The sequence below is a fragment of the Podarcis cretensis genome, assembly GCF_951804945.1.
Source record: "Podarcis cretensis genome assembly, chromosome: 5".
Classification (NCBI taxonomy): Eukaryota; Metazoa; Chordata; class Lepidosauria; order Squamata; family Lacertidae; genus Podarcis; species Podarcis cretensis.
The window spans coordinates 34,445,092-34,469,599 of record NC_137174.1 but is presented as its reverse complement, the minus strand read 5'-3'; the positions used below and the strand labels follow the sequence as shown (position 1 = coordinate 34,469,599).

The 24,508-nt window shown below is 42.7% G+C and overlaps 1 protein-coding gene across 19 annotated transcripts in view; it reads right to left on the bottom strand.

Moving 5' to 3' along the window:
• PCDH15 (protocadherin related 15) overlaps positions 1-24,508 on the bottom strand; it is a 647,566-nt gene that overhangs the window by 199,930 nt on the left and 423,128 nt on the right. For all 19 annotated transcript variants that reach the window (XM_079976223.1, XM_079976213.1, XM_079976221.1 and 16 more), the window contains 2 exons: positions 22,285-22,455; positions 1,547-1,655 (listed from right to left, as the gene is read on the bottom strand). In XM_079976223.1, coding sequence (XP_079832349.1) covers positions 1,547-1,655; positions 22,285-22,455 — 280 coding nt within the window. The remainder of the gene's footprint in view (positions 1-1,546; positions 1,656-22,284; positions 22,456-24,508) is intronic.

Below are 24,508 nucleotides of genomic sequence, written 5' to 3'. Positions count from 1 at the left end.
CCACCCACTGAAATTGTGGTACCTCCAGCAGTGCACTGATGAAGAAACAACAATAACTGGCTATCCACAGTAACAGGGAAAAATTAAAATGGAGGACGAGGAATTGAGGAACACAAGGACATACCGTATTTTTTGCACCATAGGACGCACCGGACAATAGGACGCACCTTGTTTTAGAGGGGGGAGAACAAGGGGAAAAAATTCTTCTGCTCTCTGCCCAGCGCCCCTTCAGCGAAGCGGCAGGAAGCGCTGCGCAGAGAGTGGGAGAATTTTCCCCCTTTTGTTTTCCCGCTCTAAAACAAGGTGCCGTTTAAGGTGCGTTCAGGCAGCTACCTTGGAAGCCTGGAGAGCGAGAGGGGTCGGTGCGCCTCTCCCGCTGTCTCCCGAGTTTGCGGGGCTGGCGACGGGGAGGAGCAGGCTTCTCCCCCCCGCCAGCCTTCTAGCCAAGTCGGGGGGCAGCGGGAAGGGCGCGCTGCGCCTCTCCCGCTGTCTCCCGAGTTTGCGGGGCTGGCGACGGGGAGGAGCAGGCTTCTCCCCCCGCCAGCCTTCTAACCAAGTCGGGGGACAGCGGGATGGTGGCGTTCCGCCTCCCCGCTGTCCCCCGAGCTTGTGGGGCTGGCGGTGGGGCTCTCCTGAAGCCTGGAGAGCGAGAGGGGTCGGTGCGCACCGACCCCTCTCGCTCTCCAGCTTCAGCGAAAGCCTGCATTCGCACCATAGGACGCACACACATTTCCCCTTCATTTTTGGATGGAAAAAAGTGCATCCTATGGTGCGAAAAATACGGTAGGCTATTTGTCCATCTAGCCCAGGGCTGGGGAATGTGTGGCTCTCCAGATGCTTTTGAGCTGTAAACCCCATAAGTCCTAAACACTGCTCATACTGGCTGTGGATGATAGTAGTTGGAGTCCCACAGCATTTGAAGGGTGACAGGTTCCCATGTCTGATCTAGCCCAATACTGCCTACTGTGACTGACCTCAGCTCTACAGGGGCTCAAGTTGAAGTCTTCTCCATCATCTCTAACCAGCCCTTTTCACTGGAAATTCCAGGGAGTGAACTTAGGACTTCTGAGTATGAGCTTTATGGCTGAGCTACTATCACTCCCTTAACCCTATGAACTATTCATGAGCTACTTTTCATATGCTCAAAAAAACAATCATGGCAACCAAATAATCTAACATAAGGGGTTTTTGTTGCTGTTACGCCTCTTATTTTTCTTTTATCAGCCCAACATAGTCTAGCAGCAAAATCTATGTATATGGACAAGCATTTCATTGGATTCATCTAATGTAATTGCTTCATTATTCTGAGGCAAAAACAAAACCCTTCCAAAAGAAAGCTAAATCTTCAAACAGCAGCAATCCAATTTGGAATAAACAACCACAAGAAGAAACCGCACAGTAAAACACTTGCCTAGAACAATAGCAGCTATCACACCAGACACAGCATGAATCTGTTATTAGGTTTCTGCACCCCACTTAATCTTTGCCTGCCTGCTGATAATACAGTGTTTGATTGTAAAAGATAGTGAGGTAATCAAATACCAACCAACTAAGATGGAATAGAGGATCCCTGGCCGATCTGAAGGAGGCTGGATGTTTCGGTCCTGATCTATAGCTTGTATAGTTGGCGTGACATTGATTGGGTTCACACGTGCCTGGAATGAAATTTAAACACATTATAACAGAATATTTACAAAGTGGGTTCTACTTAATAGTAACTAAGGTTAACTTGTGTATCGAATCCCTATAAAATAATGCCCTATGGTAGACAGATGGCATATAGTTGCACAAGCATATCATTTTGCAATACTTTTAAACCTACATTTTAGGCACAATCTAGAACAATTGAAACTAACAGGAAATGTTCTATTGGTTCACAATTGGATATGCAGTCACCACTTATCTGGGTTTTGTTCACTTTGGTAAAGAGACTTAAGGTGTTCCTGGAGTGTTCAAGTTTATATACAATCATGCAAATTGAGTATAGGAGGAGGCAGTTCAATACTCTCATATAGCAAGTCTTTTGCCCCAACATCAGTTCTCGAAGGAGGGACACTACTAGCAAGATCTGTGTTTGAGGCATCTGAAGTTTGGAATAAGGACACAGATCTTGCTTACATCAGCTGAGAGTGCAAAGGTATGCCATCTACTCCTCCACCCCAGTGCTCTAATGGGTTTCATATTCTTGGGAAGTTTCTGCAATTTCATGGCTATTGGTTTCCATTTGATTTGAGAAAACTGATTAGTACCACAACTCTGGCATTACGTACTTCATTGTCCTCCCTTTTGAAAGTTTTACCCATTTTTAGACTGCAGGTATTTTAGACTGTAAGAAATTGGCTAATCTTCCAATTTTATCATAGAGACTGGTGCCATTTTCTAGTTTTCAACCAACTTCAATGTATCCACAACAGTTTTAATACTGCACTGAACGGCGGCACAGATAAGAACAGATTTCATTGAGAGTGACAACCTTTAAAAAACTGTATGAATACAGATCATCACCATCATTTGCTTGTACATATTTCATCAGTTCTTAAATCTACATTAAAAATAGCCTGGGGCATGAGCCACCTACAGACAGATAGGACTTTTCTTTATGCATGTGATTGATTTATGGCTAAACTTCTCCCATTCTACTTTAACAGGTGGTACATTGGAGAGATTAAAAAAAAGAGGCTTTAAATCTGAAGTCATTTTAACTATAATCCCACTGTTGCAATACATATAGGCTACTGTCAAAATGCAGCAGTACAGCCGCATAAAGGAACTGCCTTAAAAAAGATTTAAAACCCATGGGTTTTATGTGCACACACGTACCCCTTCAAGAATAGCTTGGTGTGATTCAAAGCATGTATGGAAAATGAGTCATAAATTTCAGAAATGGAATGTGGGGAAACCAAACCATTTTAAATAACAGGTTTCTGAGTTTGGCATTATATACTTGTCATATAATATGACAGGAAGATAAACAGCGAAGTGCTTATTTAGAGGTGCCACTTTGGAACACATATGCTATAACTTAGCAGACTTCAACTTCCTATCACAACAATGTTAGATTTAAATTTTACTGGAGGATTTGATATCTTTTATTAAAGATCATTCACAATTTCCCCTTAAATGTAGTATTTAGCAGGAATCTAAAACAGAACAGTAGAGGCATTCTCCTGCTTTTGACAAAGACGTCCTCCCAAACCAACTGCGGCTTCCACAAAGTGGTTCAAAGTGAAGAAGGTGTTCTAGAAGCTTTGAACCTGCTTCTGAGCTTTGATGCCAGGGATGGGCAGGAGCCCAAAGGAGTGGGGGAATTTGTGGGAAACGGAGGCAGGAGGGGAGAATGATTCAGGGCAAGGGACCAGTGATTTGTGGGGTTCTGTGCTGCCCATGAAACAGCTGCTGGTGGTGTTGGAAGTGGGGAGTCAGCAGGAAGAGACCAGGCAGCTAGAGGTAGCGGAGGAGGAGGCAGGAGAAGAGCTTCAGGAGGTCTCTGGGTTTGGAGAGCCTGTGGTGCTCCCAGAAAGAGTATTTGGAGTCCTCTGCTGTCTCCTTGCTCCAGGAGGGGCTTGAAGTGGTGGGAGCAGCTGGAGCTGTTGGGTGCTTAAGAGACCATGTCAGACAAGGGGGTTTAAGAAGGCAGGGTGGCAGGGCTACACTGTTGCTCCAACTGTCTGAGATGGGGGACACGTCTGCAGTCATAGGTTCCTTGGACAGCTAGTTAGCAGGAAGTGTTGTCTATCATTTGAATGTTAGGAGCTGATGTAACAGAGTGCTTCACTAATAAAGAATTAAAAATCTAGTCACTTGTCTTCATTGGTTTGAATGTGTTCATGACATTCATTGGGGCAGTTATCAAAGGCTCCATGTGGCCTTCAAAGTACCCGCTGCTATGGGCATGGAGCCCCAAGGCAATTCTTGCATCACGCCCCCCCCCCCCGCTGTCTCCAACGACTTGCATAGGGGAAACAGAACAAAACAAAACCTGTGCCCACAAAAATGGCTGGTGCAGTGGGTTTCATGTTCTTTGCGGTATTTACTGCTGAAACTAATTAAAACCTTTTTGGTTAACCAAATAGGAACACTGAACGGAGCTACTAAATACAATACGCTGTTGGTGTTGTTACACCACTTTGTGTTTTTACACACTTTGTAACATTGCATTTTGCCAAGTAACAACTGTGCAGTAAAAATTTGTTCACTAGGCTTTCCAGTTTGGCCCTGTTTATATATGACATTAAGCTGCTTTTTGCACATTTATGGTAGTTTCCCAGGTATCTGCATTTGTATGAATAATGCAGTGGATAAGACGGATCTCAACTGCAGCAGCTTCAAGGGCCTCTGGTGCATAAGGAGTCTGTTGCAGCTGTCAAGATTTGTGAGTTTCCTGTGAACTGGAGATATGATTCCAAGTCCTACCAGTGAAAAATCAGTCATTCGCTGACTTGCGTGGCAAGGCCCCCAAACCAGCCCCTCGTTAGAATAAAATTCACACGAACACAGAATTTTGGTTTAAGCTTATTGGGAAAATTTTAGGCCACAACTTTATTGATTACAGAAATGTGAGCGGTATTGGCTTGTTGTTGTTGTTGTTGCTTAGTCGTTTAGTCGTGTCCGACTCTTCGTGACCCCATGGACCAGAGCACGCCAGGGACGTCTGTCTTCCACTGCCTCCCGCAGTTTGGTCAGACTCATGTTTGTAGCTTCGAGAACACTGTCCAACCATCTCGTCCTCTGTCGTCCCATTCTTCTTGTGCCCTCAATCTTTCCCAACATCAGGGTCTTTTCCAGGGAGTCTTCTCTTCTCATGAGGTGGCCAAAGTACTGGAGCCTCAGCTTCACAATCTGTCCTTCCAGTGAGCACTCAGGGCTGATTTCCTTCAGAATGGATACGTATGATCTTCTTGCAGTCCATGGGACTCTCAAGAGTCTCCTCCAGCACCATAGTTCAAAAGCATCAATTCTTCGGCAATCAGCCTTCTTTATGGTCCAGCTCTCACTTCCATACATCACTACTGGGAAAACCATAGCTTTAACAATACAGACCTTTGTTGGCAAGGTGATGTCTCTGCTTTTTAAGATGGTGTCTAGGTTTGCCATCGCCTTTCTCCCAAGGAGCAAGTGTCTTTCAATTTCGTGACTGCTGTCGCCATCTGCAGTGATCATGGAGTCCAAGAAAGTAAAATCTCTCACTGCCTCCATTTCTTCCCCTTCTATTTGCCAGGAGGTGATGGGCCCAGTGGCCACGATCTTCATTTTTTTGATGTTGAGCTTCAGACCATATTTTGCGTTCTCCTCTTTCACCCTCATCAAAAGGTTCTTTAATTCCTCCTCACTTTCTGCCATCAAGGTTGTATCATTTGCATATCTGAGGTTGTTGATATTTCTTCCAGCGATCTTAATTCCGGCTTGGGATTCATCCAGCCCAGCCTTTCGCATGATGAATTCTGCATATAAGTTAAATAAGCAGGGGGACAATATACAGCCTTGCCGTACTCCTTTCCCAATTTTGAACCAGTCAGTTGTTCCACATCCAGTTCTAACTGTAGCTTCTTGTCCCACATAGAGGTTTCTCAGGAGACAGATGAGGTGATCAGGCACTCCCATTTCTTTAAGAACTTGCCATAGTTTGCTGTGGTTGACACAGTCAAAGGCTTTTGCATAGTCAATGAAGCAGAAGAAGATGTCTTTCTGGAACTCTCTAGCTTTCTCCATAATCCAGTGCATGTTTGCAATTTGGTCTCTGGTTCCTCTGCCTCTTCTAAATCCAGCTTGCACTTCTGGGAGTTCTTGGTCCACATACTGCTTAAGCCTGCCTTGTAGAATTTTAAGCATAACCTTGCTAGCGTGTGTAATGAGTGCAATTGTGTGGTAGTTGGAGCATTCTTTGGCACTGCCCTTCTTTGGGATTGGGATGTAGACTGATCTTCTCCAATCCTCTGGCCACTGCTGAGTTTTCCAAATTTGCTGGCATATTGAGTGTAGCACCTTAACAGCATCATCTTTTAAAATTTTCAATAGTTCAGCTGGAATATCATCACTTCCACTGGCCTTGTTATTAGCAGTGTTTTCTAAGGCCCATTTGACTTCACTCTCCAGGATGTCTGGCTCAAGGTCAGCAACCACACTACCTGGGGTATACGAGACATCCATTTCTTTCTGGTATAGTTCCTCTGTGTATTCTTGCCACCTCTTCTTTATGTCTTCTGCTTCTGTTAGGTCCTTTCCACTTTTGTCTTTTATTATGGTAATCTTTGTACGAAATGTTCCTTTCATATCTCCAATTTTCTTGAACAGATCTCTGGTTTTCTCCATTCTATTGTTTTCCTCTATTTCTTTGCATTGCTCGTTTAAGAAGGCCTTCTTGTCTCTCCTTGCTATTTTTTGGAAATCTGCATTCAATTTCCTGTATCTTTCACTATCTCCCTTGCATTTTGCTTGCCTTCTCTCTCCCGCTTTTTGTAAGGCCTCGTTGGACAGCCACTTTGCTTTCTTGCATGTCCTTTTCATTGGGATGGTTTTAGTTGCTGCCTCCTGTATAATGTTACGAGCCTCCATCCATAGTTCTTCAGGCACTCTGTCCACCAAATCTAAATCCTTAAACCTGTTCCTCACTTCCACTGTGTATTCATAAGGGATTTGACTTAGATTGTATCTTACCGGTCCAGTGGTTTTTCCTACTTTCTTCACTTTAAGCTTGAATTTTGCTATAAGAAGCTGATGATCTGAGCCACAGTCAGCTCCAGGTCTTGTTTTTGCTGACTGTATAGAACTTCTCCATCTTTGGCTGCAGAGAATATAATCAATCTGATTTCGATGCTGCCCATCTGGTGATGTCCATGTGTAGAGTCGTCTCTTGTGTTGTTGGAAAAGAGTGTTTGTGATGACCAGCTTGTTCTCTTGGCAGAACTCTATTAACCTTTGCCCTGCTTTATTTTGAACTCCAAGGCCAAACTTGCTAGTTGTTCCTTTTATCTCTTGACTCCCTACTTTAGCATTCCAATCCCCTATAATGAGAAGAACATCCTTCTTTGGGGTATTGGCTTAGGCATTGGCAAAGGACTATATTGGACTCCTGCCCCCTTTGCAGGAAGTCAGTAAGCGTAAACCACCCAAAGAGGAAGCCACATCGGGGAAACCCACCTGTAGCTCTCCTCTGTGTCCCCAGAGGCCTGGCATGGCCCTAGCCCCTCAAGCAAACTTCGGACAGGATCCAGGCCCTGGATTTCTTTAACGGAATACCCTTGGTCAATGGAGGGGCAGGCAATGGCTGACCTCCCTTCCCCCACAAATCAATGAGCCAGTGCCTAACCGCCAAACCTTACAAAGTTGTGACGATTGCTAAGAGGTAGGCTAAAACCAAGTGGCCACTGCCAATCTGCCAAATGGAAAAATTCCCAAGACAGGCGACCAACCAAAGTCCAAAGCAAGGCCAGAGGAAATCTAAAATAAAGGATGAGTGGGCAGTAGTCCAGCAGCGTGAAACAAGTACCTGACATGTGTCACGCTGCCACTTTTATATCCCCCCCATGATCACCCCACACAAAAGTGATTGGCCAAGAAGCCGGGGTGATCTTGGTGCCACCCTGGCATGACGGCATTACTCCGTCCATGCCGGGGGGGGGGAGGGAGGAACCGGCCTGGGGGCCTGCCCGCAACCAGGACCATCCTTAAAGATGATCCCACTTCCCTTTGCCATTTAAAAAACTACTATGTGCTACATTGTTTTTTAAAATGAACAATTTAAAAGTGAACAAGTGTTTGTTTGTGTGTGTATATTTGTATCACTGCAAACAGAAGGATACATTCCAGACAATGTTAAGCACTTCAGCATTGGTAGAGGCATGAGAGATCTAAGCAAGTTAAATTGATGACATTTAGAAGTGCTTAACATTGGCTGGATTGTGTCCAAAAAGTTTCAACATAAGAAAGTATGTTAATTAACATCAGATCATTTTTGCACCAATAAACAAGCACAGGCTGCACTATTACAAAAGGAATCACAATATTGCTGTTAGTCAATGTTACCTTTTCTTTTTCTTTCTTTTTTTTTTTTAAAAAAGTATTCTTGTTGACCTCTGTCTAAAATGCTATTGCTATGTTTAGGTGCAGGACCGTTATTCAAGGACATAGATGCCAAGAGAATTTCCTGGGCCCAGTACACTGTATGTGGATTGGGACCCTCTCCATCCTGCTAACACTGCCCCACCCCCTCTATCTTTTTTCTACTGCTTATGTACATATATTAACTAAGCCCAGTTTAAAAAGGTAAAGATACCCCTGACAGTCAAGTCCAGTCACAAACGACTCTGGGGTTGCGGCGCTCATCTCACTTTATAGGCTGAGGGATCCAGCATTCGTCCGCAGACAGTTTTTCTGGGTCATGTGGCCAGCATGACTAAGCCGCTTCTGGCACAATGGAACACCAACACCAGAGCAGCACACGGAAACACCGTTTACATTCCAGACAGAGCGGTATCTATTAATCTACTTGCACTTTGATGTGCTTTTGAACTGCTAGGTTGGCAGGAGCTGGGACCAAGCAACAGGAGCTCACCCCATCGTGGGGATTCGAACCGCCAACCTTTTGATCGGCAAGCCCAAGGCTCAGCGCCACCTGCATCCCCAGTTTATCTAGTTGCAAATATAAAAGCAGAGTGAGGAGAAACATGTATATAACCTTGTGCTCTTGGCGGGAAAAGCAAGATATAAATATATACCACATAGCACATAGATAAACTATGCAATATACTCCCATTTGAGGCAGCAGTGCCCACCAATTTGGAAAACCTACTAAAGCTGCCCAATGGTATTTTATTCCGTAAAAGCTGCCCATTTGGAGAGTGAATGAAGTAATGTGAACATGAGGAGTTTAACAAACATAGCTCAGTATCTTCCTGCACCCAAGTTCACCTGATTTCTCTGCACCTCTGGGAGGGCCCGCTCCCAAGTCTCAGGAGGGGGTGGTTAACATTCCTTCTTCTGATTGCCTAGCAGCAGTGATGAAGTGATTAAGACTCCCTAGCAGTGGGGCTGTCTGTGTAGTGCTAAAGCCTTTGGAGTAGTCTCCAGAATTTGTTTTATAACTTTCTGAAGAGCTTTTTTTTTATTTAATGAAAGCTAAGAGTCTGGGTTCCTGATGACATGGGACCTGGTACACTTTCACCCCTTGTATGCCCCTCTCAGTGAGATGTAGTTGCCAAGAAGCTATAACTTCTTTTGGATGCTGATAATACTATAGCCTATGCGCTTAATAGTGAGGGAGAGAACCCTAGTATATGGATCAAATGCTGAATTGTAAAGAAACTTCCATACCCAGTAATGCCCTTGTCATTGTAACTGACAGCAGGCTAACTCCTCAGCTAACAATAAATAATGCAGGCATGCAGACAAGCTCTTTGCTCAGAATTCACCTCATGAAATGCCATTGACATTATAAAGCAGGTTATAAGAAACTGATTTACTTTAATTATTTATGCTAATGATTAGGAGTTCAAATGCCTACACACAAGCCTATAAATAAATGAGAAAAGAAAGAGATTTTGCATCACCCATGCTTAGGTTGTAGCAGCTAAGGCAGGCATTGAGAAGCCTATGAAAGCCATGACAATTTCATTTGTTTTGCCTTAGACAACCCTTACCGTCCATTTCTTGTTGCAATGTTTGGCTTGGCTCAGTGGGCAGCACTTCCCAGGTTACCTTACCCTGGCATACAAAGTGGTGAAAACACATTTGCCCCTGCCTGACATTCTTCCTGCCCTTCACAAGGACTGTGCATGGTATAGCAGTGCCATACATGGGCTTTTCTGAAGATGGAAGTAAACGGGGAATTCTGAGGAGGATGCAAAATAATTTACTTGACAGGCTACTACTAAAGCTTGTGAAGCTTGTGAAGCATGGCATATTGCTCTCTTGAAACCGGACGAGCTTTACCCTCAAATCCTCTTTTTCTTCCCCATCACACTCCAAATGCTTAGGGGCTTTGATCCACACACAGCACCATGATCCTACAGGATAATAAACATGCCATTCCTTTGAACTTATCCACATCACACAGAGAGAAATTACTAGAGCCAAATTACATGTGACGTCCATTATGTAAAAGCAATGAATGGGCATTCAGAGGCATGGTGCCTCTGACAGTAGAAGGAAAACACAGCCATCATGGCTTACAATGCCTATTAAGTCACTATGCCTATGGTCAGAGACGCTATGCCTCTGAATGCCAGTTGAGGCCTCCCCATTGTGCAGAACACTATTACACGCAGCTCCTGCTTGTGGGCTTTGCATATGCATCTGGCTGGCCAGCACAGTGAAAATAGGGTGCTGGAGCAGAATCACAGGATCAAATAATTGTAGAGTTGGAAGGGACCACAAAGGCTATCAAGTCCAACCCCCAAAGTGGGGCTAGATGAGTCATTGGCTTGATCTAGCAGAGCTCTTCTTATGTTGATGTTTATACATTTTAAATAGCTACCGTGGTATTAGAATTATGTTGATGGGGAGGAAGGATTGACCCCCTTTTCTCTTGAAATGGTCCCAGCAAAAATCAATCACTTGTCCCCTGCCAAATCTGTTATTTGTATTAGGAAGGATATTTCCATTCACACCAATGGGAGTTTCCCTCCCAATACAAATGGCAATTTGTGGGGATTTCCAGAGGGATCGCTGGGGGGGGGGGGGAGAAGGGTCATATTCCCCTCCCTGACTGATGCAGTCAAGATCCCACTCAGAGGCCACTGCAAGAGGCATTTACAATAAAAAAATAACTGTGCACATTATTTTATTTCATAGTTACAGCTCTTTCTAATAAGCTACAATGTACTTTCTCGGAACTGCTGATTCAGTTCCTAGCTTTGGCAAGCAGTTTAAAATCTCTAGGTTAGGCTTGGTATAAACTGAGGGTAATAGGTTACTACCTTTCCTGGTGCTCAGCAGTATAGATTGTATCTTCTATCTCCTTTACAGAACTGCAGCCTTTAACTTATAGATCCTTGCTAGGTTCCTGGTGCTCCCTTTCAGAGCCCCGGTCTGCCCTTGGTGGCTGGAAGGAAACCTATAAAATTCTTCACTCGGATCTGTTTAGTTCATGGTAGAAGACAATGCACATGTGATTTTCTCCCTTTGTATCAAACTGGAACAAGTGGGATATCAGTTGGTTGGGGAAAGGTATATTTCTGTTAATCTATTCATATCTGCTAGTAATGACATGGAAATCTGCATTCATGCTTTCCCCTATTTCTGTGTTTTCTGTTTTATAGTTCCAATGTGGCAATTTCTTTTGGTGTGATCCATACATTTGTGTTTAGCGCTTACTTCAGGCAAAGCCAACATTGGTCAGATTTGGGGGTGGTTAATTGTACCCCCAACATTGACCAAGCACTTCATGTTGTGACAATAATACAGTGAGACAGCATCTTTCCTGAACCTTTAATGAACAATCAGTTTGCAGTCTAACAGGATAGCTTGGCAAGTAGAATTATGATTATCTCCACAAGTGGCAGCACTGTGACAAAGATGAGAAATCTTTTAGAAATGAAGCATGTTGATAAGGCATCGTAAACTACCTGATCTAAATGTCATTTCAAAATCTCCATATGGTGAAAAATGACATTTAATGATGAAAGTATATGAATGCATATCACTAGATCAAAATAATTAAAGAAAATAATTTCCTCTTCTCCTGATTTTTTTATAAGTTTGATTTTTTGCAAAAAAGGGAATTTGATGTCAACTTTTTAGCAAGCCTAAATCTGTCACAGAAAAGATTTTGCAGAGGAATTCCATTGCAGCAATCATCAGTGGTACCTACAGGGGCTTAATCAATACTGGAAATTGTACAGAGTCCTTATATGGATAAATGCTGGAGAGCTATCATTTCGGCTGAAAGAGCAGCAATATGTGGGAGAAAGGAGGTCTATTTACATACTGAGATTTATAAGTGGGTAATATAATTTGTTAGTTTCTAGGGCTGTGCATATCCCCCTTTACTCCGCAATAGCTGACCTGGGGAATACCCAATCAGGATCCAGCACCAAATCAATTTCTGGGATGGGATAATGTGACTTAAAAGTTTTTAAAACCCTATATGATCAGGAGGGGGGCAGGGGAAGGAAATGCTATGTTGCCCCCCTCCCCCAATGTAGAGAGCAGGAAGGTTCAGTACTTCTGTAGGCTGCCTAGTGAGTATGTTCTCTGCACAGAACAGAATAGAATAGTAAAGCAGACTCCGCATGCAACCAGCAGGCTTGCACCCTGGGGGGCTGCAAGTGTATAGCAGTCCTGCCAGGCCTACTTGCCCTCCCTCTTTGTCTTGTCACTTCCTGCATTACTGCCCCCAAATGCCTCACATATGTGAGCTTCAGTTCCTGATCATCCTCACCACTGACAATGATGTCACATCTATGACTGCCATATAAGTTTTAAGTGGTTTAAACAACAGGATGTAAACATAATGTAATGTTAATGTAACATTAACAATTGGTTTCCCCCCCCCCTCTCACCTCTCCCCCAGAACAGAGGACTAATACAACAAATTTTCCAAGTTTTAAGTTTTAAGGTATAAACTTTTTTTTTGAAGTATACAACTTTTTCTTTTTAGAAAGAAATTTTGAAGGGAATATGATTGCTTTTGAAAGTCTCAAGTTATTTAACCTCCATCACATTTTAAATGTTAGAAGATACACTTAGACTTCATTATGTAAAATAGCCATTTTAATGTAATTTCAGGTTAAAAACTGAACAGTTTGCAAAGCACACATATAAAACAGACCCTTCCACAGCCGGAAAGCTGTGCAGGTAAAATAAATGCTTGCACATCTGCCAGGAGGGAATCACAAACCCCTCCACTCCTAAGCTTCATGTATTTCCATATTAAAATTAGTGCCAATTTCTTTTAATTAGCCTTGTCATTCTTTGTGCAGCCCTATGCAGATAAAAATTAATTATCTGTAAATTCACATCTTCATAATTTTTAACCTTCGCTTCACTTGTTTTCAGTGACATTTACTGAAAAACACCACTTATCAGGAGATTGCACATGGAGGACAGACAATTCATCAAAAGGTAAAAAATAAAAATAATAGAATAAAAAAGGATGAGAGAGGGGGAAAATCATTCTGAAACAGTGCATGAAGCCTTAAGCCTAAACTACCACATAATCAGGAGCTCATCAAACCTTTCTGTTTTGATGCTGCTGAAAGAGGCATCTCATTTAAATGCCATTAATATGAAATGGCGGTTTTCATTAAGTTGTAATATCTAGTACCTGGCAAGTCTTGCTGTAAATCTGTTGAAGACTTAACATCCCCCTTCACTTTGTATATAAATCACTTTGTATTTATATTGCTGATGACTCTCTGTTCCCATGTTGTGGTAAACTGAAACCATCTTTAAAATATCGGGGGGGGGGGGAGTCAAGAAAAATAAATAAGAAAATATTTAAATTACAAGGATGGCTTTATATCTCAGTGAAATAGCTTCTTACAGCTGTTGAAGTAGTTTCCACCCAAAAGGTGAATGTCAGTTTGTCACGCATCTAAAGCTACTAAAGATGCAACACTTAGTCGAGTGGAACAATTTCTGAGAAAACATCCATAGCACTACACCGTAAACATGCCATAGTTAATAAATCCCCAGCTGCAATTAAACAAAGCAAAATAAAACCCTTAGGAGTAAGTACCTGAAACTGCAATTGGCTTTCTTCTCTACCCCATCTAATGATTTCAGCTTTTGCCCACAAATTGTAAAAAAAAAAAATATCAGTGGCTCTCACGAAACTGACAAATTGTTCATAGTCAGCCCAATGACAACAAAACAGTTACAACTTTCTAATGGGAAGATAGACTGTTTCTAAATGGCCACAAGTGAGCAAACATGAATAATAATATTAAGAGTCTAATTCCATCCCTAAAGTTCTGATTGTGGCTGAGATGAGGTGACAGGACTAAATTGTATCTAATATTTCACCACCTACCAAATGTCTTTTTAAAGATAGTAAGCACACATGCATCAACTCCATTAGCATTTAAATTTATTATCTGACAAGAACTTGTTTAGGATGAGAGATTATAATCTAATTAACACCATCAATTCAGGGGCAGTCTTGAAGTGTCAAGGTTTTTGGGGAAAGCAAAGGAGTATGTTCTTTGATTTCATATATTGTGGCATAAATGGAAGCTTTTCTTCAAGTGCAGGTAATAAGAGTGGAACCCACCAATTTAGATTAGAATAACAGAAGAGGACAAGGGGTTAAGGCTTCTTACCTCTACCCCCTCAATACCTTCCTATGCCAGGTTTCTGATCTGGATCAGATGCCCTGAACCTGCTATTTACCTTTAAAAATCCTTTCAAACAATTGCATTCTGGTCCCATGAACATGCCATTTGCACAATTTTTCTTCCATCCCTTTTGGTAAAGTAAATTTGGCAAAGCAGGGGTGGGGAAACATTTTGGTTCAGGGGCCAGGATGCTCCTCAGGGCCAGCCTCTCGGGATGAAGTTGCTGGATAGGGGGCACTGTCTTGTCAACCACATGACTTCAATATCACATGATTGCCAAGTAGGCGGGGCCAACCAGCTGTCAAGATTGCTTCACCTGCTTTGAAGAACTTCCTGTGATCCCCCTTTAAACCCAATGTGGGTTTAAAAGAGGAATGTAGGGAGACTTGCAAAGCAGCCCTTGGAGGAAGTGAAGGCTGTTTCTGAGAGTGTTTTTGCCAAGCATTTGTAGTTAGTTGCCTTTGCTTGAAAGTGCTCTGCCTTTCCTTGGAAAATAAAACCTCCTCTCGTTCTACCTTCTCTGTCACATGGCAAACCAAACACAACTCTAACTTTGCTTTAGCGTGGAAGATGAGGAAGGAAGAGGGAGGAGACTTGCAAAGACTTTCCCCTTCTTCCCATTTAAGTACCCAATCTCATGCCAATCTCACTGCCATCTTTAATTTCTGCTCATCAGTTGGATGAATGGAGATTACATAGCCTGCCTAGGCTTCTTACACTTTCACTGTGCTAAACAACTCACTAACCCCACCGTACTCCAGGGAGGCACCTGGTTTAGATGCCAGGAAGTTCCCTATTATTCATTACAACTGGCACATAGGCGTGGAAGAAAGCACAATTCTTCCCCTGGGAGCCTCCAGAGGTCAGCAAAGGGCTTCCTCATGATGTGGGCTTCAGCAGGTGCCCAGTGATGCCAGTCTGAGGGAGGGAACATGGTCATCCTGAACTAAGGTGTCTAAATGTTTCTAAACTGGAACCAGCATTGCCATACAAACTTGAAATGAAAATAAATTATTGTTTGCTCTGCCAGAGAGGCCTTCATAAATGGGAAAGGACTATAAGAAGTTTGAACTGCTGCTACAAAGGAACAGTGAAAGGCTTTGTAAGATGTGGAGGTCTACGCAGTCTAGACCTATAACTAGAGAGCACAGAGATGACTTTGAAGCTTTCTTTGAAGTTCCTCGCACAGTTTGGGGTTTCTTTTCTGTTCTATATATGCTAGGCTATAGAGAATTCTCTATATAGTTAAGGAAAGGCCTTTACTATAGCTGCACAGTCAACTAGTTGTATCATGAAAACAAATACTTCAATTTCACCACCACTGTCACGAAAACAAAGGTTTTATTTGACCTTGTGCTCTTGAAATTGTTAGTGTCACTTCTGAGATTTCACAGGGGAGATGTTATTTTCCAGGGATTTATTTTGCTTTCAGAATAGTGTACAGTTTTAGAAAAGTTTTTATTTCACCCCCCCCCCAAAGCGTTAATGTGTTTTGTTTCTAAGAGCAAAGCAGCATCAATGTGAAAAATACTTTAGGAGATGATTGAGAAAGGATGGGATTTGTCACACAAGAATAACATTAAGAAGTACTTTCTGCCCAGTGGTTTCAAGAAAGATTAGAGGGGTGGGGGTGGAACAGAAGCCTAAAAACCTTAGAAAAGAAACACTGGGTTGTATCTGATTAAGTCAGGAGTGCTGAACATCTGGCTCTCCAAATGATGCTGAATTATAATTCACATCAGCCCCAGCAAGCATGACCAATGGCCCAGGATGATGGGAGCTGTAGTTTAGCAACACCTGGAGGTCCAAGGTTCTTCACACCTGTACTAAGCCACAGTGTAGATCTTGACTCTTATATGTCCATTGATTTCAATGGGTCTAACTCTGAATATAACTTAGTTGGATACTACCTAGTCTCTTTGTGACAATGTATACCCTGTTCTAAAACTTGAATCTTGAATAGTTTCTTCATTATCAAAATGTGAAACCAGGTTTGTTATAGACCTCTCAATCAGTTCAGAAAAACTGTTATCTCCTGTCTCCTCCATGTGTGAAATACAGTTTTAGGCTCATGTAATAGGAACTAGAAGCAAGCAAGTAATCATAGGCATTGGGATTGGCACAATTAGAGTGCAGAGGGGTTGATTTAGGCCTCAGGTGCCCTTGGATACACACACACACACACACACACACACACACAGAGAGAGAGTGGTGAAAGAGACGGAAACAGGACTGGATAACCATTCTTTTCACAGCTACCAGCTCCATCTACAAACATAATATTCTGTACAAAAGGCACATTGGATACATTAAGAATTGGACTAAGAGAGAGAGAAGAAGGAGGAAGAATAGGTGATGGCAGAAGAGATTAGGAGGATAATAGTGGCACTGCTGGTGCCACCAAAAAGAGGATTGACTGTAGGAAGCAAGAAATGTTGTTGAATCTGTCCAAGAAACACAGAAATGTGAAAGAAATTAAGTCTTAAAATTTGTCTCCTGAGTATTAGTCAAGGTATGTTTTATTATTCACAGTAGCATGCATTGGTTTTAGCATGTGGAAATTTCATAGTTGTCTCTGAAGAACGGTAAGTTGCAAAAAAAAAAAAAAAAAAAAGGGGGGGAGAGAGAGAGAGAAAAGCCTTGAAATATCACTTTTTAAAAATCCCAAGCCAGTGTTTCCTGGCCTGGGTGGCATTGATCATATTGGCATTCATCACATTCCCTAGCTACAAAATGCAGTCTTCTGTGTGGTGGTTCTCAGGTTTATCAAATGTGCCACATGAAGGACATTAGAACTTCAAGACAAAATAGCTTTTCCTTTGTTCATGCAGAACCTTGATGAACTGTGTTTTCTCTAAGATAGTATTTGCAGAAGTCATTTGGAAAAACCCTGCTTTATACTAAGTACCAAAACAAACAATGAGTTGCTGGCAAGCCCTTGTGTATGTGTCGGCTTCATGACCTTCAGTTTGGTGAGAAGGGAGAGATTTATACAAAGAATACATCCGTTCTGACATACACAGATATCACAGATTGCCCTGAAATGCATTGTCTACAATGTGGGTTGTGACGTTTTTCTTGCAGAAAATGTCAGATTAAAAACATTTTGAAAACAAATCATGCAGTCAAAATGAAGAATGGTAAAGGACAAAGCAGCAGCAATGCCGCTAAGTGGAACCAATGAACTTTAGCATGACAATAACTCTTTGAACTTGGCAATGATTCAAAAACAGACAGCCATATTAATATGGGGTGCATTCTGTCATTCTGGGCTAAGTTGGTCACACCCTAGCAAGTGTGTGTGTGAGAGAGAGAGACGGGGGCGGGGAAACATGCCTGAACACACCTTATGACTATGGCGTAGGATGGATTTTGATCCTGTGTTTTAGTTCTGCTGTTAATTTGTGGGTGGGTGGGTAGGTGGGTGGGTGTTGGGGTGGGAGTTCACTCCTAAAGGGCTGTTGATAAGCTTTTGATAAGCTTGAAACACTGGGTAGTTGGTCAGAAAGGAGAATAACTGAGTATCTGTCAAAACACCATAAATCTCCAGACCCACCCAAACACCCAGTTTCTGCTCTCTACAGCATATGTCTATGTACATAAATGGAACCGCATTATTCAAGGAAAAATAGAAAAATAAATAAATACCTACATACATACAGTATATACATATTTTTAAAAGGACACCAGTTATTTGTTTCTGTAATGCAGAATATAAATTGCTATGAAAATATTCTCTTTGAAGATCAAACACAAGGAATAAGAAATTACACAAAGACTGGAGGGAGGCTTGGGCAAAGCAAAAAGAAACACAATGACCGCTCCCCGCCTAAAACGGGGGCGCCCTTTGCGTGGACGCGTGCAGCCCCTAGATCTGGAGTGGCTCCAACAGCATAGGCTTGGCTTTGCCTTCCCTCAGGTGGGATACCTGGAGGTCTCCGCCTACCTCAGTCAGTTGTCCAATCCCACCTGGGGGGAAGCGTTGCCAAGGAGACCAGGCCAGGTAGGGGAGGGATTACCTGCCCACACAATAGAGGGAGGATCTTACCTGGGAATACTCACTTGGCTCCAGAGCTTCTCCCACCCTACCCACCCTCAGTTAATGTCTTATTTTGCAGGTTAACTTTTCTTCACAGGTTTTGCAGGTTAACTTTTCTTCACAGGTATGCGGGCGCTGCTACGTTAAGGTCGCTGTTAAAGGGCCGGAAAGGAATTTCCCTGCATTGGCAGGTTTCGCCTTTCCCATAGCAAAACGTCACAACTTTGGCGGTATCAGGCCTTGGGCGGAATCCTTTAGTCCATCTTCCTCTTTGCGGCGGCGATACCAGGGTTCCCCGTTAAAGGGGTTTCTGAAGGGAGGCTTTGACCGTACACCGAAAGGTCGTCATTGCTCTCCCCTGCGGCCGCGTAATGGGGGCGGCTATCTCTGCTTGAACATATGTTCTCCAGAGCTGGCCCATCCCCCCCACACACACTGGATAACCCTGAAGCTCCCTAGGTCCCCGGCTGGGGACTGGGGAGGGAGAACGTCCAATGCCTGAGCCAAGGTCTACCCACATTTGAAATTTAATAAAGTTGTGGCCAATTTAATCCCATAGCATGTTGTCCTGAGTCGTTATTCCACATGACGGGGGGGACCACGCGGGATCTGGGGACTCCGCCTGTCCACGCAATTAACCCTGCTTCATATAGAGAGCTGTTTACAAATGGTGTAGAGTTACCCACACCACATACGGCTCACACTTCTGGTCTTCTTTCCAGACACATCCAAGAAGTAGGTTCCGAAATCTTTTCAGTTTACAATTACATTAGGGAAACTGTATCACTTACTAATGCAAGTTATGTTCAACATGTACATGTAGTCAAGTGGGGGAGAAATCATAAACAAACAAAATAAATTGCAGATATGCAAGTGTCAGAGTGACATAAAAGAACCTGGGATCTTTTGCATCCAAAGCATGCACTCTGCCACAGATCTGCAGCCCTTTCTCATGTACACTCACTTGAGAAAGGATGAAAGGAGGGGTACAAATGAAACTTTTTGCTGTCCACTGGGAAAGTGCTCTTTTTTTACCGATTAACTGAAAATCTTAATTACTGTCTCCGAGACACCTATCCACCGCCCTTCTGATTTTAAAACTATGCAATTGTGTTTTAAGCTTGCTGTCATTTAGGGGCACATTGATTTGATGGATAACAGCCTCGTATCAAACGCTGGCTCAGATGCTTAGAATTTTCCCTTTAAACTACACATTTGTTGGCTGAAAGCAGGCAACACTCCAGTTTCTGTTCTATTACTGAGCTGTCACAATACATCACAGCTGTTCAACACCATTAATATTGATGTTCTTACAACCTTAAGTACACATTATACCATCAGTGTTATAGCAGGGTAGGGAGGCAAAAATATTGGTGTTGCCGAAATGACAGAGTCCGCAACATCCATTATGACTTCCTCAACTACCTGCTTCACCTTTAGCCCCCTGTGCATCCCAAAACCAGTTGTTAACCATCCAGCCTTTCGACTCGCAGGGTAGCTATTTCTGTTATAAATGCTTGTTTTAACATCTGTATTCTTGACAAGGAGCAAATAATATAGCTCCTTCAACACCCTTGGGAAAACTTTCTTTACAAAACTGGCAGTTTGGGGGCATTTTAGACCATAAAAAAAGGCCAGCCAAATCCCAAAAGCTGCTTCGTGGAATATTACAAATCAAAGCAAAACATTGTATAGGCCTAAAACTAATGTTCAGAAGACAATGGTTTCTCACAGAGGCATTATTAACAGCTGGCTCCTGGAAGTCATGAATAAAGCACATGTTTAAACAAATAGTGTTCTCCTCAACAGAGTCCATTAAATTATGCCAGCCACCTTAATCTCCTCAGTCACATGTAAAAAAAAAATAAAAATGTTCCTTTGTTGAGACTTTGTATGTTTCCAGTGTATCACGCTGTTTAATGCTACCAGAAGAAATAATTGCATTACAGATGTAATCTCTTTCTCTCTATTTTTTACATCACAGGCTGCTTTAACTACAACAACAACATAACCAATAACAACAAAAATGACTGAAAATAATTGTGCTACAGACACAGACCAAAAAAACCTTCTTAAATGCGACATTTAAAACTTAGAAATGCAATATTCTGGTTAATTCGGTGCGACATCCCATGTTTAAAAATTGCCAGCATCCACAAATGAAAAAGCTACTGTATAGGTGACAATATAAATATGTGACATTTGGAATGCTGAACTCCACCACCACCCTTTTGCTGGGTAGAATAAAGTAAGAACCAAAAGGGAAAGTATTGCAGGAAAGTGAACCAATACAGTATTTGGAGGTCAATACATTGTGAACGATTACAACATAATTTTGTGTTCCATCTCACTCTAACCACCTGAAATAGTGATGAAGGGCAGATGAAAGGCAAGAAAGGAAGAAAGGAAGGAAGGAAGGAAGGAAGGAAGGAAGGAAGGAAGGAAGGAAGAAAGAAAGAAAGAAAGAAAGAAAGAAAGAAAGAAAGAAAGAAAGATCAGGACTTCTTTCAGCCAGAACTCACTGTAACTCAGTTCCAGCACCTCTCAAGTGGGAACCATTGCCATTATAAGAAAACAAGGGAGGCATTCATGGTGAGTTGTAGCACCTCTTTTTCTAGAAAAATAGCACTGATAATAATTGACTAAGGGCCTTAGTCTTTTTCTACCTCTGTTTACTATGGTAAATAAATAATCAGCAATTCATGCCTGTGTTAATGGTAAGGTGAATAGTCTCGTGCCCAGATGAACCGGCAATGGCTCCGAATACAAAAGCATCAGCCAAAGACCAGGATACATTGTTCATGATGAAGATAATACTGGATATATGTTGACAAGCCCAGAGGTATCCGGTGACTCATGACCAATTCTTAGTTTGTTTGTTTTTGGACTTGAGCACACATATCTCATTACAAACCACATCCATAGTTTGCTGAGTCTAGAGGGAAGGCACATGTGGAATCAGACATCTCTTAAGAAGAAGAAATACCCTTGAAATGTTAGTCAAGAAAGGAACGGAATTTCAGAGATTATTCTGAAAGAGAAATGGTACTCGCAGCAGTTTGTAATACCTGATGGAGAATAAATACATATTGTGCTCAAGTACGTGTCTCTGTGTAGATACAGATATAAGTAAAGGTAAAGGTACCCCTGCCCGTACGGGCCAGTCTTGACAGACTCTGGGGTTGTGCGCCCATCTCACTTAAGAGGCCAGGGCCAGCGCTGTCCGGAGACACTTCCAGGTCACGTTCCCGCTGGTAAGCGGTCCCTATTTATCTACTTGCACCCGGAGGTGCTTTCGAACTGCTAGGTTGGCAGGCGCTGGGACCGAGCAGCGGGAGCGCACCCCGCCGCAGGGATTCGAACCGCCGACCTTTCGATCGGCAAGCCCTAGGCGCTGAGGCTTTAACCCACAGCGCCACCTGCGTACACATACAAAGTACAAAAAGTAGAATGAAAACAAGCCCTCATTTGGTGTGGCACGAGTGCTTGTTCTGCTTGAACTCTGGTACAAAATAGTGATTCTGCTACTCTTCCAGCAATGTTCTGCTAGAGTAGGGGTGGAGAATTTCCAGCACATGAGCCAAATGTAGTATCTAGGGTTCAAAAAAGCCTTCTATTAGAGCCAGGTTAATCTTCCATTCCCTATGTGTTAACAAAAAACTGAAAATCTTCCCATGCTGAAGTTAGACTTGAAAATAAACCATTTTGTTAACTTGGTTAAATTAACCATTTTGTTAAAATAAATCATTTTGTTAACTGGGGTGTCAGTTTTTGCAATCTTCATGGACCTGTAAGAACAAAAGGATGTTCAAGCACCTGACAGGCCACAATATATGCTTGCTGGATTGTGTTTGGCTTGCTGGGCACAGAATCATGCTACACAAGAGAGTGATTGACCTGAACATAGGGAGAGAATGAGTGAATGAAAATAAAAGAAAGGGAGAGGGGAAAAAAGTCCCTTCTTGTACTTACAGGGTCCGTGAGCTCTGGCAAGCTAGCCTGGTAAGTGAGCGGCCGACAATCCCGAGTGTTAACAACTAATACGCATGGAAGGAACATTGGTCCAAGGTCATCCCCATCAAGGACATCAACAGTAAGGGTGGTTGTACTTGTTCTTCTTTCCATAAGGTTTTGAGCTCGGTCCTGTGGAGAAAATAAGGATTTAACCCGACAATAAAAGTTGTTTGTCTTGGTATCACTGCATATAATAATGTGAAATTCGAAACTGCAAGCTGTAAACATGTTGCAAAGACAGGTGGAAGTGAACATTGCACTCCCTGACCCCACAAAGCTCTAATCTGGGACCACTACTAACCAAGAGGGGTTATGTATGTGAGAGTGAGTGAGTGAGTGAGTGAGTGAGTGAGCTTATCAGCCTTTTTTTATCTCAAGAGGCAAATATGCTTTAGGTAGCCTTCTTCCCACTTCCTTGATTTCACTATTTTATATCTTAGTATCATATTTTGTACCCTACCATCCTCTCTTTCCTTGCTCTGTCCTTTTCTATGTATCTTCTTCCCTTCCTCCCAACAACCCCATTTTTGACCTTCCTTTATACCTCTATTCCATGACACATCTTTCTTTTCTACAGAAATTATTTTCCTCAAACCCTTCCTCCTTCCTTGGACTCCAAATCATCACACTTCTTTTGTGCTGTTTTGGGGTCAGGGGGCTTGTCTCAGAAGTAAAGCAAGTTATCCAATATCAGCAAAGAAATCTGATATTAGCCATGTGTGTGAGGGAGAAAACATTCAAATGGAAGCCCCCCTCCCATCTAGCAATATTTGGGGAAACAGATTATGTGATAAAATCTTCTTTCTGGCAAATTTGGAACTGATAAGCATTGTTTTCCCACACATCACAACAAAGGATTTTAATCCCCTCTATCTCCAATGAGAAACTTGTATGGTTTTAATTATAGAATCACTTATCAGCACAGCACACCAGTATGTGTTCTATATATTCTGCTTACTGACAGAAGAATTCATAAATTCTCTTTGTTGCTTTTCTAGTAGGAATAAAGTAGTCTGTAGAAAAAGAATTAAGTCAGACTATTCTTATTCAAAACGGTAGCAACATTATCACATCACAAAGATTTTTAATTTTGTATTCGCATGCCATTCCTGCTTTTCAGCCATTTCATGATGGTCTGGGGTAGAACATTGCTAATGCCTTGCTTTTGGTGATCAAACTGTTAAGGACAAGGCAATCTGCTTAGCAGGATACAACCCACTATATTACTATATGTACATTTGTTGAGCTGGTCAACTAAATAGAAAGTGCAATGTCTCCAGGAAAATAACTGATATTGGAGATGTGGTCTTGGGGAAAGTTTGAACTTGCAATCTTAGATGATAAACCCAGGAGCTTAGTGGAAAGAGAAGGCTGATATTGTGCAAGAAGGGGGAGAAAATGGTGGCAGGATTACATTGCACCCAGAAGAGGCAAGGTTGTGTCAAGATCTGAAAGGAAGGAAGGAAATCAGGTGGAAGCAAGTAAAGAAGAAGAGAAGTTTTGCAACAAGGGCAATATGTAGCTAAGACTGGAACTTGAGACTGAAGTCCATGACCCCGCTACCCAAGGAGTCCTGAAATGGCTACCCAGAGAGTAACTGATAATGGAGAAAGCAGCAAACAAGTCCAGCATCAGCACCTAGGGTGGCGTAGGGATGCTTGGACTCACTGAAGCATCACTTTGATCACTTCACCATCTTCTTTTCTTTGCCTTCATCTTTTGAGAAAACATTCAAAAGACAGCTGGTAGCCATCAGGGATTATACATAGTTACAGGTGCTCATTTTGTTGTTGTCTTTTCTTTAAAAGTAAGACTCTCCCTCCTGGAAGAGAGGGGAGTGGTTGTGGGCAGGAGCCCGAGCTCCATCTCTAGCAGGGGGCGTTAGCCCCCTGCCTTCCACTCACCTGGCTGGCGCCCACGCCCATCGGCAGGGACCCAACCAGGTGCCTCCGAGGGGGCGTGTACAGCAGCCTAAATGCTGCGGCGCCAGCCCCTCCTCGTCCTCACTCTTCGTCATCCCGTCACGAGTCACCCATCCTCCACTCCCTTTTAGCTCAGGGTCTTAGTTTCCTTGGCCTTGCTATGGACCTTAGGTTGGTCGCCCTGGTTGTCCGGGGGCCTGGTAGGAATTTTTCCATTTGGCATTAGGCTTTTTGGTTTTTTCGCCTACCTCGTAGCAATT